The sequence below is a fragment of the Quercus suber genome, unplaced genomic scaffold (genome assembly GCF_002906115.3).
Source record: "Quercus suber isolate HL8 unplaced genomic scaffold, Cork oak 2.0 scaffold_101, whole genome shotgun sequence".
Classification (NCBI taxonomy): domain Eukaryota; kingdom Viridiplantae; phylum Streptophyta; class Magnoliopsida; order Fagales; family Fagaceae; genus Quercus; species Quercus suber.
This window is the reverse complement of record NW_027069566.1, coordinates 1,367,541-1,385,305: the sequence shown is the minus strand read 5'-3', so window position 1 is coordinate 1,385,305 and position 17,765 is coordinate 1,367,541. Positions and strand designations below refer to the sequence as shown.

The 17,765-nt window shown below is 34.4% G+C and overlaps 1 protein-coding gene and 1 pseudogene across 1 annotated transcript in view; both read right to left on the bottom strand.

Moving 5' to 3' along the window:
- Positions 1–17,765, bottom strand: part of LOC136068158 (disease resistance protein At4g27190-like) — a 74,375-nt pseudogene that overhangs the window by 40,649 nt on the left and 15,961 nt on the right.
- Positions 6,667–17,765, bottom strand: part of LOC111996605 (uncharacterized) — a 21,229-nt gene continuing 10,130 nt past the window's right edge. The window contains exons 5-9 of the mRNA XM_024028590.2: positions 14,900–15,490; positions 12,696–13,286; positions 7,664–8,986; positions 7,259–7,346; positions 6,667–7,154 (exon numbers count right to left, since the gene is read on the bottom strand). Of these exons, the coding sequence (XP_023884358.2) occupies positions 8,195–8,986; positions 12,696–13,286; positions 14,900–15,490 (1,974 nt within the window). The 3' untranslated portion in view covers positions 6,667–7,154; positions 7,259–7,346; positions 7,664–8,194. The remainder of the gene's footprint in view (positions 7,155–7,258; positions 7,347–7,663; positions 8,987–12,695; positions 13,287–14,899; positions 15,491–17,765) is intronic.

Below are 17,765 nucleotides of genomic sequence, written 5' to 3'. Positions count from 1 at the left end.
CTAAACTAAACTAAGTAGTAGTGCCAATTCTATGACTTCAAAAGTAGCATGCATTCCATAAAGAAAATCCCCAAGAACTCCATTCGAAGAAGGCCTTAATAAACAATTTCGCATCTTTGACATTTTGTATGGTTTATGATTCATCTAACTAGCAAAAAGTTGAAGGCTAGTAATGTATAACTTAATAAATCGGCTAAAGATTTTATGAATAACTTAAGGCCAGAAAAAGTTGATTACCAGCATTGATTTTGTAATCCTGCTCCCTAATCTTTTGTAAGAAATAATATGTATTCTCTAATCCTTCTTCAAACTAGTCTGACCTAGCATGTTCTTTGTACAGGTCCTTTTACAGGCCATCGAAGGACCTTTCATTGGAACTCACTGATTCACAGAAGATGGATGAACTCCATGCTTGTCAAACTCTTGAGTCATTTTTGCTAATGGAATTTCAAGAATTCAATTAAGCTTGCAGGATTATCACCTTTAAATGTGGACAGATCTGGTGTGTATGAATGGGAAAAAAGCATTATAAGAGCTTGAAGGCTGATTAACTCCCAAGATTTATTAGTAAAATTAGAGATTCTGGAATAACTTTACGCCCTGAAAGGTAGCGTGCAGAGTGTAGTTGGAACTCCATGATTTTTAAGAAAGGTGAATATATTAAAACATTAAAATACATATGACTAGGATAATGAAGGTTGTAAATTGTAAGTTAATGAAGGTGGGTTTGAAACATCATGTTACAGGCTTACAGCCATCATATGAGAATTACAGATTTTAATGCAGCCAGCATTCAAGGATGTCATGGCAACAAAGTTGTACTCGAATTCCAATGTTATTTTAGACTTGGATTTGTTGTAATTCTAGTTATTGGTTAATTAATGGCTAGTCTTCAAATCTATCTGTGTATACAATTTGTTTTTGTTCTAAATAGCACAAGCTCTATGTTAGGTTCTAAGTCTTTAGGAACTAATGTATTAGAACTTCAATTTGTATTATGTTGGCAAATCATGATCAAAACCTAGAGTCTAGGTTTAGGCTTGCTTAAAGTATGTTTATTTGTAAAATTGGAATTGAGTGATTACAGAATTTATTGGACTAAATCTGCAAGGCTCGATCGATCGAAAATTAGACTCGATCGATTGAACCACATGCTAATTTATTTTTCTGCAAAATTCCAGTTCAGCCCAAACTCTACTTAAACGTATTGGGTTTCAAGTGAAACACTCCTATATATAAAGGAAACCCTAAAACGTTTTTATATGTTTTTAGAGAGATTAGAGTGCATCTTGTGCCTTTTTTATAGATCTAGGTTTTTGTACTTAAAAGCTCTCTAAGGTTGCTCTTTATGCTGTGTGTGTGAATCTCTTGCGAGATCTAGAGATATTTGCTTTCACATACACTTAGGGTTTCCAATCTCAAGATTGATGTCAAGAGTTTGGTGATCAATTCAGTTGCAGATTCAAAAGCTTAAAGATATACAAGTGGGAGTGCTTGTACTTGCTGGAAATCCAAGAAAGAAGTAGTTCGTGGACTCGAAACTGTCACGTGATCATGGTAGTAAGTTTTCTACTCGAGATAGTAATAGAATGCTAGTGGTTTAAGTCGCTATTGTGTAAACTTCAATTCTTTCATAGTGGATTCGTTTTACCTTGAGGGTAGCTAGGTTAAATCCTTCCCAGGTTTTTTACCGATTTAGTTTTCCTAGGTTATCATATTGTTGTGTTCTTTATTTTCCACACTTTACAATGATATGATATATTTGTGTTAACCTAGAACTGTTTAATTTGACTAAGTAATCACTTGGTTAATTAACTGAGTTAATCTGGTTGTGTTTTAAGGGGTCTAAAAACAAACAAGTGGTATCATGGATAATTTTAAGTGTCTTACTGTTTTTGATTGTGATGATTTGAATAAAAAGGACACTGTTGTTTTTGTTGATCTTATTGATGCTTGTGAAACTCTCCGTAAGGAATTATTGAAATATATGAAAATTGCTAAGAAATTCAAGGAAGAGTTAAAATTGGCTAATCTTGAAAAAGAAGAATTGATTGTGAGATTAGATAAGTCTAATAAAAGAATGGATTTTTGAAAAATCAAATTTACTCTCAAGATGAGAAGATGAAAAGTTTGGAACAAGAGTTAGTTGAATCTAAAGCCAAAATTGAAAATTTGACTAGTATCAAGCCTGCTGTTGATAACAGAAGTGTTTGTATTTCTCTTAAACCTAAAACTGAGAAAGTTTATATCCCTCATTTCAAGAGGAATAATAAAGAAAATGTTTATTTTGCTAGGTTAGACAAAAGTAAAAGTTCTGATGTAGACGCTGAAGTTTCTAAACGTAATTCTAAACTTACTGTTAGAGAGTATAATAAATCTATTTTTGTGCATACTTGTCACCTTTGTGGTGTTGTTGGTCATATTAAACCAAATTGTTCTTTGTTAAGGCAAAAACCAAAATCTGAGACTAGATTTGTTGTTAGGAATAGTGATGTTCCTAAATTTATTCTTGTTTGTTACTTTTGTGGTGTCTCATGTCACATTCGTCTTAATTGTCATAAATTGAAATTTAAAAATTATGTATTTCAATCTAAGATATGTGATGATATTTCTCCTGTCATAAGTTCATATAAATTGTTTCATATTCTTTTGAAAAATTTAAGCTTGTTGGCTTGTGAAAGGAATTTGCAAGATTTTAGTTTTTCTCATAAGATTGGTGTAATCCCTCAAATGCACTCTGCTTCTCATGGATTTTCACCTACAAAGCCGAAGACTCGTGCTATATGAGTGAGAAAAGACTTGCTAAGGTGAGTGTAGTGTACTTGTCCTTAATTTAATTCTTTCAATTATTTCTGGACATGTTTTATTTCTGTTTTTTGTTGTTTTGTTTTTTAGGTTGTTTTTTATTTTAAAAAAAAATCAAAAAAACATTGAAAATTTTCAAAAAGACAAAAATATTTTATTTTTTGTCTAGTTTTATTTTTCTTGAGGATTACATGAATTATGATATCTCTCTCTTGATTTTGAACATGCTTGACATTGTGGAGAAACGTGAATATTATGTATTATATAAGTACTAAGTTATTTTTGATTTTGTCTGTGTATGTACTAGTTTGTACATGTACTCATGGGTTAATTAAGAAATTGATATTTCTTATTTGTGTACTCTCCATAGCTTAGTTTAGCACTGTCACACATTGCTTTTGCATTTTATTCATTTAACATAATGTGTGCTTTTTATTTTTTGTCATAAATTTTTTTTTGAAACCAAAAAGATCTTTATGTATTTTGTATTATAGATCTTGAATTTGAAATCAAGGATGACCATATTATTTTTACATAACATGTTTATGTACCTTGTATTGCTTGGATGAGTTTATTTTATTGCACTTTACTAGTTTGAACTTTGTAGTGCATGTTGTGTGGGAAGATGTTATAGTTTTTGATCACATGATCTTGATCTTGAAGTCACATGCCTTTGATTGCTGGACTTAATCTTATTGAGAAAGACATAAATAACCTTCTCACTATTATTTACTAGTCAATCATGAACATCTTAGTGCATATTATAAGATTTTGTGCTCGAAAAAGTGTAGTACATGCACAAAAAGAACATAAGGTGTAGCGTCAGTTTAAATGCTAAAATTGGTGTGTACATTATTGGACTATAATTAAATCAATCAAATAAAATTGGTGTGCACATTATCTTGGCTATTATTAATAAGTTTCTGATCAAATAAAATTGGTGTGTACATTATGAGACAAAATAAGAAATTTACATGATTGTAAACTTGTTTTCTAGGAAATGTGGGAATTATATGATGTAACTCTTTAAATGTTAGTCTCTTTCAAATTCTATGTGATGAATTTTGTAGAAATTGTGATTGATCACTATCTACTTATCACCTTACATGTATCTCAAGCTATTGCTAGTTGCACACACTACACAAGTTATTCTTTGCTAAACTTGGTACATGATATTGTGTGTGAATTTATTTTGGCCATCCAAGATTATATATCCCTTGATTTTAATGCAAAATGTGTTTTATGGTTGAGTTTTTTTTTTTTTGGACAAATTGTTTGAAAAACTTATTTTTGGAAGATCTGGATTGAATTCAAGTGTTTTTGAAAAACTTTTAATTTCATACTCATGCATTCTATTCATAAAACATTGTAGTTTGAGGAGTTTCTGCATTAAAATGCTCTGTTTTTCAAAATTTTGATTTTTTTTTCAAATTTTCGATCAATCGAACCTGTTGCTTGACCGATTGAAATTGCGCTTAAATTTTTGGTTTGAACCTGCCTGACTTGATTGGTATTTGATCGATGCTCGACCGATCGAAACTGAAAAATTTTCAGTTTTTAAGTATTTGACCAATCTATTTTTTCAAGCATCATTTATGTTTAGGATTTACACGCATTGCATTGTTTTTGTATCCATCTTGCAGTTTTGCAATCATATCTCTTATTATTTTCACACATAACATGCATACACTTTGCAAAATTAGGTACTCAACTTGATCTAAAATTCGATTGATTAATTTTTGGGTTATGAACTTTTTAGTATATTCTATTTTTTAAATGTGAACTGTCGAAAATATTTTTCTCAAGAGATATGATGGATAATTAATGTGCAAATATTTTCTCTACTCATGCAACTGTTTATGGGTCACATAGTGTCAAGTTTGCATTTATTGAAAGAGAGAATATTTTTCTTCATGTGTATCCTCAACTTAGGGTCCGTTTGGATACAGTTGAAAACTGAAAACTGAAAGTGAAATTTGTGGGTCTATGAACAGTGCACATTGTGCATTGTTCACGGGAAAAAGTCAAATATATCGGCTAAAAAGGATTAACAAAAAAATTGAAGAAGCGCAAAACGCGTTTGGGAAGCGCAAATGCGCTTCCCAAACACACACTTAGTTTGGTTTGTGTATTTTTCCCCACCTCCTAAATTTTCTCCAAAATTGTTTTTCTCAAAACTTGTTTTGTTTTTTCCTATTTTTTATAGGGGGAGAAACTTGTTTTTAACCTTTGTTGTTCATAAGGGGAGTTGATGCTCGTCATAGGGAGAGTTGTCTCTATTTTCTATAGAGTTGAATTGTTTTTTGTTTCCTTGATTCTCTATTTTCTCTTATTCTCTGTTGCATATGTTTTTTTGTTTACCTTCTGATTAGGTTGTCTTTATCAATACGTAACAAAAGGGGGAGAAATATATGAAATGTGGGAATCCTTTTTGGGAATCCTAATTGTTTTGTTTAGGGGGAGATACAATTGTTTTTGAAAAGGGGAGAAAAATGTTTTTTGATGTATCTAACTTAGGGAGAGAGTTAGTTTGCATATTTGTTATTTGCTATAGTTTGTTTATTTTGTTTTACTTGTATTTTCTACACATGAGTTTATGTATTTGTTGAGTGTTTCAGGAATATACAGGTTGATTCAGTCATACTGCTATCTACACTTGCAATTGATAGATAGTAGTTAAGTTGAATTGTATTTGGGCTGTTTGTAACTTTGAGCATTTCATATTTGTGATGTGTTTTGTCATAGATTGCCAAAGGGAGAGTTTGTTAAGGTCGAAGTCTTCAGAAACTAATGTATTAGAACTTCATTTTGTATTATGTTGGCAAACCATGTTCAAAACATAGAGTCTACGTTTAGGCTTGCTCAAAGTATGTTTATTTGTAAAATTGGAATCGAGTGATTGCAGAATTTATTAGACTAAATCTGCAAGGCTCGATCGATTAAAAATTAGACTCAATTGATCGAACCACATGCAAATTTATTTTTCTGTAGAATTCCAGTTCAGCCCAAACTCTACTTAAACATATTGGGTTTCAAGTAAAATACTCTTATATATAAAGGAAACCCTAAAACGTTTTTATATGTTTTTAGAGAGATTATAGTGCATCTTGTGCCTCTTTTATAGATCTAGGATTTTATACCAAAAAGCTCTCTAAGGTTGCTCTTTATTTTGTGTGTGTGAATCTCTTGTGAGATCTAGAGGTGTTTGCCTTCACATACACTTAGGGTTTCCAATCTCAAGATTGATGTCAAGAGTTTGGTGATCAATTCAGTTGCAGATTCAAGAGTTTAAAGATATACAAGCGAGAGTGCTCGTACTTGCTGGGAATCCAAGAAAGAAGTAGTCCGTGGACTCGGAACTGTCACGTGGTCGTGGTAGTAAGTTTCCTACTTGAGGTAGCAATAGAATGTTAGTGGTCTAAGTCGCTATTGTGTAAACTTCAATTCTTTCATCGTTTTAGCTTAAGGATAGTTAGGTTAAATCCGCCTCAGTTTTTTATCGGTTTGGTTTTCTTGGGTTATCATACTGTTGTGTTCTTTATTTTTCGCACTTTACAATGATATGATATATTTGTGTTAACCTAGAACTGTTTAATTTGACTAAGTAATCACTTGGCTAATTAACTAGGTTAATCTGATTGTGTTTTAAGGGGTCTAAAAACAAACACTCTACTACCAAATTGTTGTCAGAAAATGCTTCTAGGTAGCACTCCACACAAGATTGATTGTGAAAATATTATGGACCTTTGAAAGATATCACCAAATAAATAATAGGAACGGAGAAAAATTGACAAGAAATTAGATACAAACACACACAAGAGAAAACACCAAGAATTTACGTGGTTCAACTTTTAGCCTACATCCATGGGCATCGACAGAAGATATTTTCACTAATAAAGGTGGAGAATACAAAATGGTGTAATAACACCCTCGCAAGTCACAATGCCCAAATCCTAATACACCCAAATTGTTCTCTGATACAAAATACAAAAGTTCTCTCTCAATACAAAGGCTGGGACTCAATACAAAGTTTGGGAATGCACCTAATACAAAGAGAAGTTTTCTCTTCTCTCACAACCCCCACACAAGCCACTTCAAAGTGATCTTTAACTCTTACATTTTGCGACACCACTTCTGAATAACAAGCTCTGTATGTCGAAGCGTTGACAATGCATGCAAATGAGAGACATGTAATTAAGGTTTGAGAAAATTCAAGCTGACAGTTTTTAGATTGTATACATTTCACGTTCTTTGAAAGAAGCAATTGTTTTCTCATGGATGGAGTTGCATCTTTGTCCAGCTCATCCCATGTTCAAAGCCAAAATTCAACACTTGTAAACATAATCCATCTAAATCAATTGAACACAACAATAGTTTATTTTGTCAAAGCAAGAAGTAAGGAAAAAAATTAAAATAAATATAATAAAAGGTTCGTGTAGTTAAAAGTTAAAACCTGTCCATGTTATATCGTTGTTGGCAGGGCATATGGTAAGCACTAGATAAAATGTTGAAATCCCTGTAGGCACGTCTATCTGGGCTACCTGAACAACCAAACCGAAAGCCAACAAGCATTTATATATTCTGGCAACGCAAGAGGATATAAATAAAATAATAATAACATTTTTAAAATATAATAAAATTCGTCTCAAGCTCCCAACTAGACAAACAGTACTTATCAGTTATCAGTGAGGGTTGATTATAATTAAGCACATGCACAACATATATAGGATATTTGGTGTTATAAATCAAATAATTATTATTAGTGTAGTAATATATATGTATACTACTACTGTATATAATTGACTCTAATTTAGTGAACAAATAATTAAAAAAAAAAAAGGCAGGAATATTGGATTACCTCTCCATTTATAAGCACACTTCTATATGGAGTACGGGTAAAAGTCGTCCTCATGTTCTTACAGCTTTTCACTCTTAACTCCATCCATTTTGGCAGTATAAACTGATAGTTCTTTGGGCAGAAGTTAACAAGGCTTGGTAGACCTTTGAGTCCCATCAATTTTAGTTGAGGGAGCGTTACTTCTTTCTGAACTCCAGCGTCTCTTTCATGTGTGAATACTTCCATTAATTGAGAGTTTTCTTTTACTGTGAGAATCTTTAGTTCTAAAAGACTATCAGCGATGGTGATGGGGAAGAGATATTTCAATTTATTGCAGTATCTAACATTGACTATTTGACTCTTTCCAGTTTAGGGAAGCATAGAGGTTGGAGATGACTCTCTGATGAGACCTGTTCTTCTACATTTCCAACAATTAGATGCGTCAATTGGTCACACCTTTCAATTTTAAGAAATTTCAACTTTTGTAAGCTTTGAGCGAGGGCCGGTGTGAAGAGATATGTCAATTTTTTGCACCCGATGACTTTTAAATTTTCAAGATTGTTGAAATTTATATGTTGGATTGGACTTTGGACCCTTCCATATATATGTCAATTCATGTAGTTTGACCAAGCACATTTTCCTCAACCTAGGGAAAAACTCCTCTTGTTGTTCCCCTTCTATGGTAAGAAAACCTTCAAAGTTGAACACCTCGTGCAATCCTCCACAGTTATTTATTTCCAAGTCTTGCAATGTCAAAAAAATGGAAACTGGATTCCAACGATCCAAATGGAAGAGACACTTCAATTTATTGCAACTTTTGACCTTGACTTTGACCACATCTGGTTTGGGGAAGCATAAAGGTTGGGGATGACTCTCTGATAAGACTTGTTCGTGGTCCGGGCACAGTATTGTCATCACATTGGGCTGATGGAAAAGCTGTTCTTCTGTATTTTCAACAATTAGATGCTCCAATTCATCACACCCTTGAATTTCAAGAAATTTCAACTTTTGTAAGCTTTGACTGAGGGCCGAAGTGAAGAGATGCATCAATTTTTTGCACCTGATGACTTTTAAATCTTCAAGATTGTTGAGATTTATAAGTTTAGTTGGGCACTTCCATATGCACCTCAGTTCTAGTAGATCAATCAAGAACATTTTCTTCAATCTTGGGAGCAACAGATCTTGTTGTTCTCCTTTTATAGTAAGAAGCCCTTCAAGCTTAATCACCTCTTGGATTCCTCTACAATTTCTAATGGCTAATTCTTCCAAATTTGACAAACCTTGCATCAAATCAAATGAAGTTGCATTCCAATCTTCCACAAACAAGATCTGTAAATTTTGAAGCTACACATGTACCAATTTAAGTCTCTATTAATTAAAAGATACAAGAATTCACATAAGTTGTGACTAAAACCTATTTATACACACACACAAAATCCTTACATGTGAAATTATGTGGCAAATTGAAAGTGTTACAAGTTGTACAACATAATTTTACTATGTGAATCATTAGAAGTACATTACAATTATTAACAATAGTTTACTTCAAGTAAAACTCTATTACTGTTTTTTTTTTTTTTTTATTATACTGACCAAAATACATGCTATACATACTAGCTCATCAGAGGTCAACAATTTGAAGAATACATGCCAAGCTTCATATCAATCTATCAACTTGATTATTGAGCTTAATCAGAATAAGATTCATTTTTTACAACAATAAAAAAAAAAAAAAAACAGTAANGGGGGGGGGGGGAGAGAGAAAGAGATGGGTATGAAAACTCAATATGAGAAGCCTGCAGAAGTTTGATTCATTAGGCAGAAGGTCTTTGACCACTTTCCTAGTTTTTACTAAGAACTAGCCGCAGACCCACGCAATGCGTGAAGTATATGAATATTATATAATAGGGTGTAATATTGAAAGTAACAATTACTTCAACTATTGTCTATTTAAAAAAAAAAAAAAAGATTTCTACAAGTTTTTCTTTTTTTTTTTAACTCAACAATATATCATTTTTTTTTTTTTTGTGTATTTGATTAATATTTATTTAAGGTAATTATATTCATATAACTTATCTTTGCTTAATATACAACTAAAATTTTAAAGTTTCAAATTTATTATTCAAAATTTTCATCTCTTAAGATTATGGAGTTATCATAATGATCAAAACTCATCACAAAATTACAATGTTACTTAATCACATTAAAATTAGACCAAAGGAATAAAAGATAAACTTTATAATAATTTATTACACAAACAATGGTAGACATATTCAAATTCATAGCCATGTAGATTGTTTTGATATAAGCTCAAATTCCAATCTCCAAAAAAAAAAATAAATTAGAACTAAGTATTACCCAAACCAAAATTGAAACAAAGCTAAAAGAGAGATAGAGACAAAAAAAATAAAAAATAATAATAATAAGTATTAACCCAAAAGCTGTAAAGAGAGATAGAAGCCTTTGTGAAGAGAAATTTTTTTTAAAAAATTACAATATCAAACACATACTAAAAAAAAAACCATCAACCTTATATAGAGTTATAAGAAAGAAAAAAAATCTACCAAGAGTGAGAGAGAGAGTACTCATAGTTTTTGTGTGGAAAAATATGGATTGAATTGGAAATTGATATCAAATTTATACAAAATAAAATGGGAGAGAAGAAGAGTCAAAATATAGGAAAAGAGAAAATAATGAGAGAAGTGCAATAGAAAAGTAAAGAGTAGTGGGGAGATAAAGAGGCAAACATGGAGGAAAAGGTCAGAAGAAGTATAACAGCAAGTGTGGGCTAATAGGGAGAGGAAAGGTTTTTTTTTTTTTTTTTTTTTTAAATTTTTTTATTTACTTATATGAATAGGAAGAAAAAAAATTTTAAAGAGAAAAAAGATGTAGAAATAAGTGGATGATGTGGCTATTGATTGGCTTAAACAAAAGCGTAACAATAAATAAATATTCGCTTTAACTTTTATATATAATATATAAAATGAAAAAAAGCGTTTGTCCAAATATTTGGTCAGATTTCCTAACTAGTACAAAGTACTTAGACAGCTAGACCTTTATTAAGAATGGCAAAATAGCCTTTGTCAGCCATTTGGTCAGGTTTCTTGATTAGTGCAAGGTGCTTAATGGCTGGACCTGTATATGATTTGTCATTTAGTTGGATTTCCTACAGGGCATTTAGAATGTTGGACCTGTGAATGATTAGTAATTTTGTGGATATATAATTTATGGTTATGTTTTGGAAAGAGCAATCGGGAGTTTCCTTATTGTAAGTGTTGTCAAATGTGAGGATACTGACCAAAATACATGCTATACATACTAGCTCATCAGAGGTCAACAATTTGAAGAATACATGCCAAGCTTCAAAAAAAAAAAAAAAAAAAAAAAAAAAAGAGAGAGAAGGGGGGAGGGCGGAGGGAATCCACTTGAAACTAGGGAGCATTCATCACCATATAACACAACACCTATATTACAACGAGAATAATTTGTCAAGCAGCCATAACCTTTGACCTTCATAGCCTCTGATCTTCATATTTCTCATAATTTTCATACTTCATGTGATCTACATACTTGACAAACTCTCAATACTTTTCTACACTCTAAAGATATTCAATACTCTTCTAAGAAATTCATACACAACACAAATTTAATCAAGAACTAAATATCATTGTCATGGGAAAAGTCATCTAAGTGGACACTAACACTAAATTTGCTTCGACATTAACATTTTGGAAAATGAATTATTTTTCAAAAAAAAAACATTTTTTTAAAAAACTATATCATTTTTGTTAGAAATTTAACCCAATTCCTAGATTTGTGAGGTGTGAAAAATAGAGAAACTATGAGCCAAAAGAAACAATCACACAAGACAAGATTTACGTGATTTGACAATGTGCCTACCTCTTCAATATTATCAAACCAATTACAATATACTCTCACGTTTATGCCTAACTTGAGATACACACCAAATACAATAATATCTCTTTAAGAATAATACAAACTCACTTGAAATCTTCAGTCACAAAACTACCTGTAATTGTAGTACCCAAAAAAATTTATAATTAGAAAAAACCCGAACTAATTTTCTTTTGTGTATATGTTTCAGGTATAGAAAATCTCATTGCCTTCTTTACTTTCATACAAACAATTTTTTTCGCTGCACTCAATGCAACTTGGCTGCTTTTTGTTTTTTTTTTTTTTTTCCACTCCATGCAGCACATTTCACTTTTCTCTTTATGCAGCTGCCCCTTTCTATGTGTTTCTCTCTATCTCTATCATTAGAAAAAACCCTGCATGCTGCTTTTTATAATTTATATATGTTTGATTTTTTCTATTCCTTTTACTATTAGAGATAGGAATCCTTAATCTTGGATGGCAAGCTCATCCTTTGGGCGAGTCAGGAGGGTTGGACTCACAATTATAGTTGGTAATGACATTAAAATAATTTAAGAAAACATTTTTTTTTTCCAACTTCGTGTGGGATAAAGTTGTTTTAAAAAAAAATTAGTAGAAAATAATTCTATCTTATGTTAAGTTAAATAAGATAAATTAAGAAACAGTTTTCTTCAACCCAATTCTTTTTTGAAGTTACCAAGCATATGAAAAAAAAAAAAAAAAACATTACTTAAAGTTACACCAAATATAACTTAAACCCAATTCTATATACACACATATATGATTTTTCCTTAAAACAAATGGATTGTTAGTGGAAAATTCTAAATTTGTGATGCCCATTACAAATGTTGTTGTTATTATTATTATTATTATTATTATTACATGTGAGTATGTGACATCGCTTCAATTAAAAGTATAACAAGTTTCTTTTTTTATTTTCATTTCAATACGTTCTAGTCTTAACTTCTAAGCAACAGAACACTATTTGAAATTCTTTTAGTATTCCGATTTATTTATTTTGGTTTGTTTACTATTTTCACCTCATGACCATCAAACAAAAATGGAATTTAAACACCGGTGCACTAGTTTTTGTCCAAAAAAAAAATAAAGGTGCGAAACCGAAGAAAGAGTTCTAGAATAAATAAAATTAGGAAATTACCTTTTGCAGAGCTGGCACATTCGCTTCCACATTAGCAAAAAATGACTTCTTCACTTTAGGACAGTTCACCACTACTAGCCTCTCCAATGGCAATGATGGCCAAACTGAAGAACTGTTTGCTCCACCCAAACTGACAAGCTCTGGTAAGTTTCTCGACTTAGATAACACGCTGTTGTTTCCATCCCCCTCATCTCCTCCTTTTTCATGGCCAAATACTTGCTTTAATTGAGGAAGATCTTCTAATAATAGTCTTTCTAGTTGGTGAAGATTTCGAGCAATTGAGATCGGAAAGATGTTTTCTAGTTTTTTGCAACGGTACACCTCAATCTTCTTTAATTTTGGGAAGCCTGTAGGTTGATGGTGACTCTTTATTTCGCAATCCCCAACTTCTTCTTCTCTTTCCTGGCCGAATACTTTCTTTAATCGAGGAAGATCTCCTAACTCTAGCTTTTCTAGTTGCTGAAGACCTCGAGCGACTGAGATTGGAAAGATATATTCCAGTTCTCCGCATTTCGTTACCCAAAGAGTCTCTAATTTTGGGAGACATATTGGTTGACCGTGACTCTCCAATATCATTTGATAAGTGTAAACCTGTCAGTGATGTTCGTCGGACGGAGCTAATCCTTCGGCCTTCCGAGATGGACACCCTGTCAGTGATGTTCGTCGGACGGAGCTAATCCTTCGGCCTTCCGAGATGGACACCGGTGTGGTGCCTGCCACAATGCCTCTGATGCCAAAGTTAGAATATAGGATTCTCTTTTTTAAGAAAAGCAACAAAATGAACAGAAAGAGCAAATCAGCAATATTCTTTCTTACTTGTCTCCCTCTCCCCTTCGTGGGAGTGTATGGGTTTTATATCTGTTCTCATCGTCCCTAGCCGTTGGAGGAGTTATGGAGGTCTTAATGCTCCATTGGGTAACGCTTCAAGGCTGTGTAATGAGGCATCAATGTCTCCAAACGGTTCGTACAGTTGGAAGTGTAACCGTTCAGTTGACTGCATTAAAGGGACTGAATATCCTCACCAGTACCGTGGCCTTCTACGTTGCTCATCCTGAGGACATTCTCGTCTGTATGAGGACGATCGTTCTCATAGGGAAAGCTTGATGGCTTCATCAGTGCTTATTTACCTCGTCATCTGCCCCCCGATTCCGTGTTCGTCGATTTAATGACGATCATGGAATACAAAGGGTTACAGGATGTAAAATGACTCTTGGGATTCTGCTCCGTATTAAGTGCGAAGCGGCGGCGCTTCACAGATCGTGGCCTACGTGGCGCGTGCTGATTGGGGCAATTAATGCTTGAGGTAATGAAACTATTGGGTTTCCCGCCGACCTTTCCATTTTTCGAGCTTTTCTTTTTAACTTCCTTCTCTTTTCATTCTTCTTCTTTACTTTTCTGCCATTACTTTTCTTCTAGCTTTCTCCTGTTGTTTCTCTCTGAGCTAATACATTGGCCAAGCAAAGCTTCCTCACTCCGCCATTGATTAAGGTATGCTTCTCTTTCCCTCCTGTTTCTCTTTTCTCGTTTCTTTTTATGTTTGCAGTACTGTTCCTGATTTTTCTATTGTTTTTGTTTCTTTTCGTTTTTGGTTTTCCTGCTACTCAGTTGGGTTTTTTCTGTCTTTTTCTTTCTTGTGTTTTGGTTGGGTTTTCATGGTTGGTAGTTCTGAGGTTAGAATTGTTTGTCCCTCAGTTTCTTTTCTCTTTGCGCGTTTAGGAGGGGCTTTTTCTTTTTTGAAGTTACCAAGCATATGAAAAAAAAAAAAAAAACATTACTTAAAGTTACACCAAATATAACTTAAACCCAATTCTATATACACACATATATGATTTTTCCTTAAAACAAATGGATTGTTAGTGGAAAATTCTAAATTTGTGATGCCCATTACAAATGTTGTTGTTATTATTATTATTATTATTATTATTACATGTGAGTATGTGACATCGCTTCAATTAAAAGTATAACAAGTTTCTTTTTTTATTTTCATTTCAATACGTTCTAGTCTTAACTTCTAAGCAACAGAACACTATTTGAAATTCTTTTAGTATTCCGATTTATTTATTTTGGTTTGTTTACTATTTTCACCTCATGACCATCAAACAAAAATGGAATTTAAACACCGGTGCACTAGTTTTTGTCCAAAAAAAAAATAAAGGTGCGAAACCGAAGAAAGAGTTCTAGAATAAATAAAATTAGGAAATTACCTTTTGCAGAGCTGGCACATTCGCTTCCACATTAGCAAAAAATGACTTCTTCACTTTAGGACAGTTCACCACTACTAGCCTCTCCAATGGCAATGATGGCCAAACTGAAGAACTGTTTGCTCCACCCAAACTGACAAGCTCTGGTAAGTTTCTCGACTTAGATAACACGCTGTTGTTTCCATCCCCCTCATCTCCTCCTTTTTCATGGCCAAATACTTGCTTTAATTGAGGAAGATCTTCTAATAATAGTCTTTCTAGTTGGTGAAGATTTCGAGCAATTGAGATCGGAAAGATGTTTTCTAGTTTTTTGCAACGGTACACCTCAATCTTCTTTAATTTTGGGAAGCCTGTAGGTTGATGGTGACTCTTTATTTCGCAATCCCCAACTTCTTCTTCTCTTTCCTGGCCGAATACTTTCTTTAATCGAGGAAGATCTCCTAACTCTAGCTTTTCTAGTTGCTGAAGACCTCGAGCGACTGAGATTGGAAAGATATATTCCAGTTCTCCGCATTTCGTTACCCAAAGAGTCTCTAATTTTGGGAGACATATTGGTTGACCGTGACTCTCCAATATCATTTGATAAGTGTAAACCTGTCAGTGATGTTCGTCGGACGGAGCTAATCCTTCGGCCTTCCGAGATGGACACCCTGTCAGTGATGTTCGTCGGACGGAGCTAATCCTTCGGCCTTCCGAGATGGACACCGGTGTGGTGCCTGCCACAATGCCTCTGATGCCAAAGTTAGAATATAGGATTCTCTTTTTTAAGAAAAGCAACAAAATGAACAGAAAGAGCAAATCAGCAATATTCTTTCTTACTTGTCTCCCTCTCCCCTTCGTGGGAGTGTATGGGTTTTATATCTGTTCTCATCGTCCCTAGCCGTTGGAGGAGTTATGGAGGTCTTAATGCTCCATTGGGTAACGCTTCAAGGCTGTGTAATGAGGCATCAATGTCTCCAAACGGTTCGTACAGTTGGAAGTGTAACCGTTCAGTTGACTGCATTAAAGGGACTGAATATCCTCACCAGTACCGTGGCCTTCTACGTTGCTCATCCTGAGGACATTCTCGTCTGTATGAGGACGATCGTTCTCATAGGGAAAGCTTGATGGCTTCATCAGTGCTTATTTACCTCGTCATCTGCCCCCCGATTCCGTGTTCGTCGATTTAATGACGATCATGGAATACAAAGGGTTACAGGATGTAAAATGACTCTTGGGATTCTGCTCCGTATTAAGTGCGAAGCGGCGGCGCTTCACAGATCGTGGCCTACGTGGCGCGTGCTGATTGGGGCAATTAATGCTTGAGGTAATGAAACTATTGGGTTTCCCGCCGACCTTTCCATTTTTCGAGCTTTTCTTTTTAACTTCCTTCTCTTTTCATTCTTCTTCTTTACTTTTCTGCCATTACTTTTCTTCTAGCTTTCTCCTGTTGTTTCTCTCTGAGCTAATACATTGGCCAAGCAAAGCTTCCTCACTCCGCCATTGATTAAGGTATGCTTCTCTTTCCCTCCTGTTTCTCTTTTCTCGTTTCTTTTTATGTTTGCAGTACTGTTCCTGATTTTTCTATTGTTTTTGTTTCTTTTCGTTTTTGGTTTTCCTGCTACTCAGTTGGGTTTTTTCTGTCTTTTTCTTTCTTGTGTTTTGGTTGGGTTTTCATGGTTGGTAGTTCTGAGGTTAGAATTGTTTGTCCCTCAGTTTCTTTTCTCTTTGCGCGTTTAGGAGGGGCTTTAGGCACTTTCTCTAATTTTGGGGATTTTGTTTTTGAGGGTAGTGGCCTTAGGGTGGTGTTGACTAAATTGTTGCCTTTAATTAGGCAATCAGTTGATTGGTTCGAAGGTCTGGTGAGTGGGAAGAACATTATGTCCGAGGTTAGATCCAGCGATCTCGAGATTGGGTTGTTGTCTAGTGGCAATCCAGTGGAGGGAGATACAACCGTTTCTTCTCCTCGGGTCATTAGGGCTTTCTATGCCCTGGAAGAGGTTTGTGGTCTAGATGCAGAGACGGTGGCTAGGTTTAGGGATAGGTTTCAGTTCCCGGAGAGAGTTCGCGTTCGTCGACCTAATGACGAGGACAGGGCCTGTCACTTCTTCCCGGGTGAGGTGTGCTTTTATGAGGCTGCCTTTACCTGTGGACTTAGATTCCCCGTCCACCCTTTCTTCATGGAGCTCCTGGGCTATTTTGGGATTGCTCCTGGGCAGTTGATGCCTAATTCATGGAGAATAGTGGTCAACTGTATGGAGATATGGTTGGCTGCAAATGGGGACATGATTAAGGTGGGTAAACTCGTCCACCTTTATCGTCTGAAACAATCAAAGGAGTATGGATATTATGAGTTGGTTCCTTGGGAAAGAAGGGCCAGGATCATTAGAGGGCTGCCTTCGTCCTTCAGGTATTGGAAGTCGAGATTTTTCTTTGTGTTTGGGGACGACTTTAAGACTCCCTCCAGTCCGGAATGGGGTGACATTCCAAGATTGCTTCGTCGGTGGGCAACCCCGACCTTAGGTGCATCAGTTTTCCTCCTCGTCGTTTTTAGCTTTGTGGTATTCATTTGTTTGTGGTCGTCACAACTTTTCTGTTATCCTCTTTTTGGCAGTGAAGAGACGGCCTAAGCTCAAGAACAGGTACAAGGAGCGCGTTGAGCAGGCAATTGAATACGCTCAGACGATTGAAAACTGGGACGACCTGGTAGACCTGAGAACGTTGGCTCTTTACAACCTCGGTCCAGATCCTTCCCCTTTTGTTCTGCGCAACATAGACATCGAGGGAAAAAAGAGTAAGTGTTGTGTTCGTCAGTGCACTTTTTTTTTTTTTTTTTTTTTTTTTTTTTTTTTTTTTTTTTTTTTTTTTTTTTTTTTTTTTTTTTTTCTTT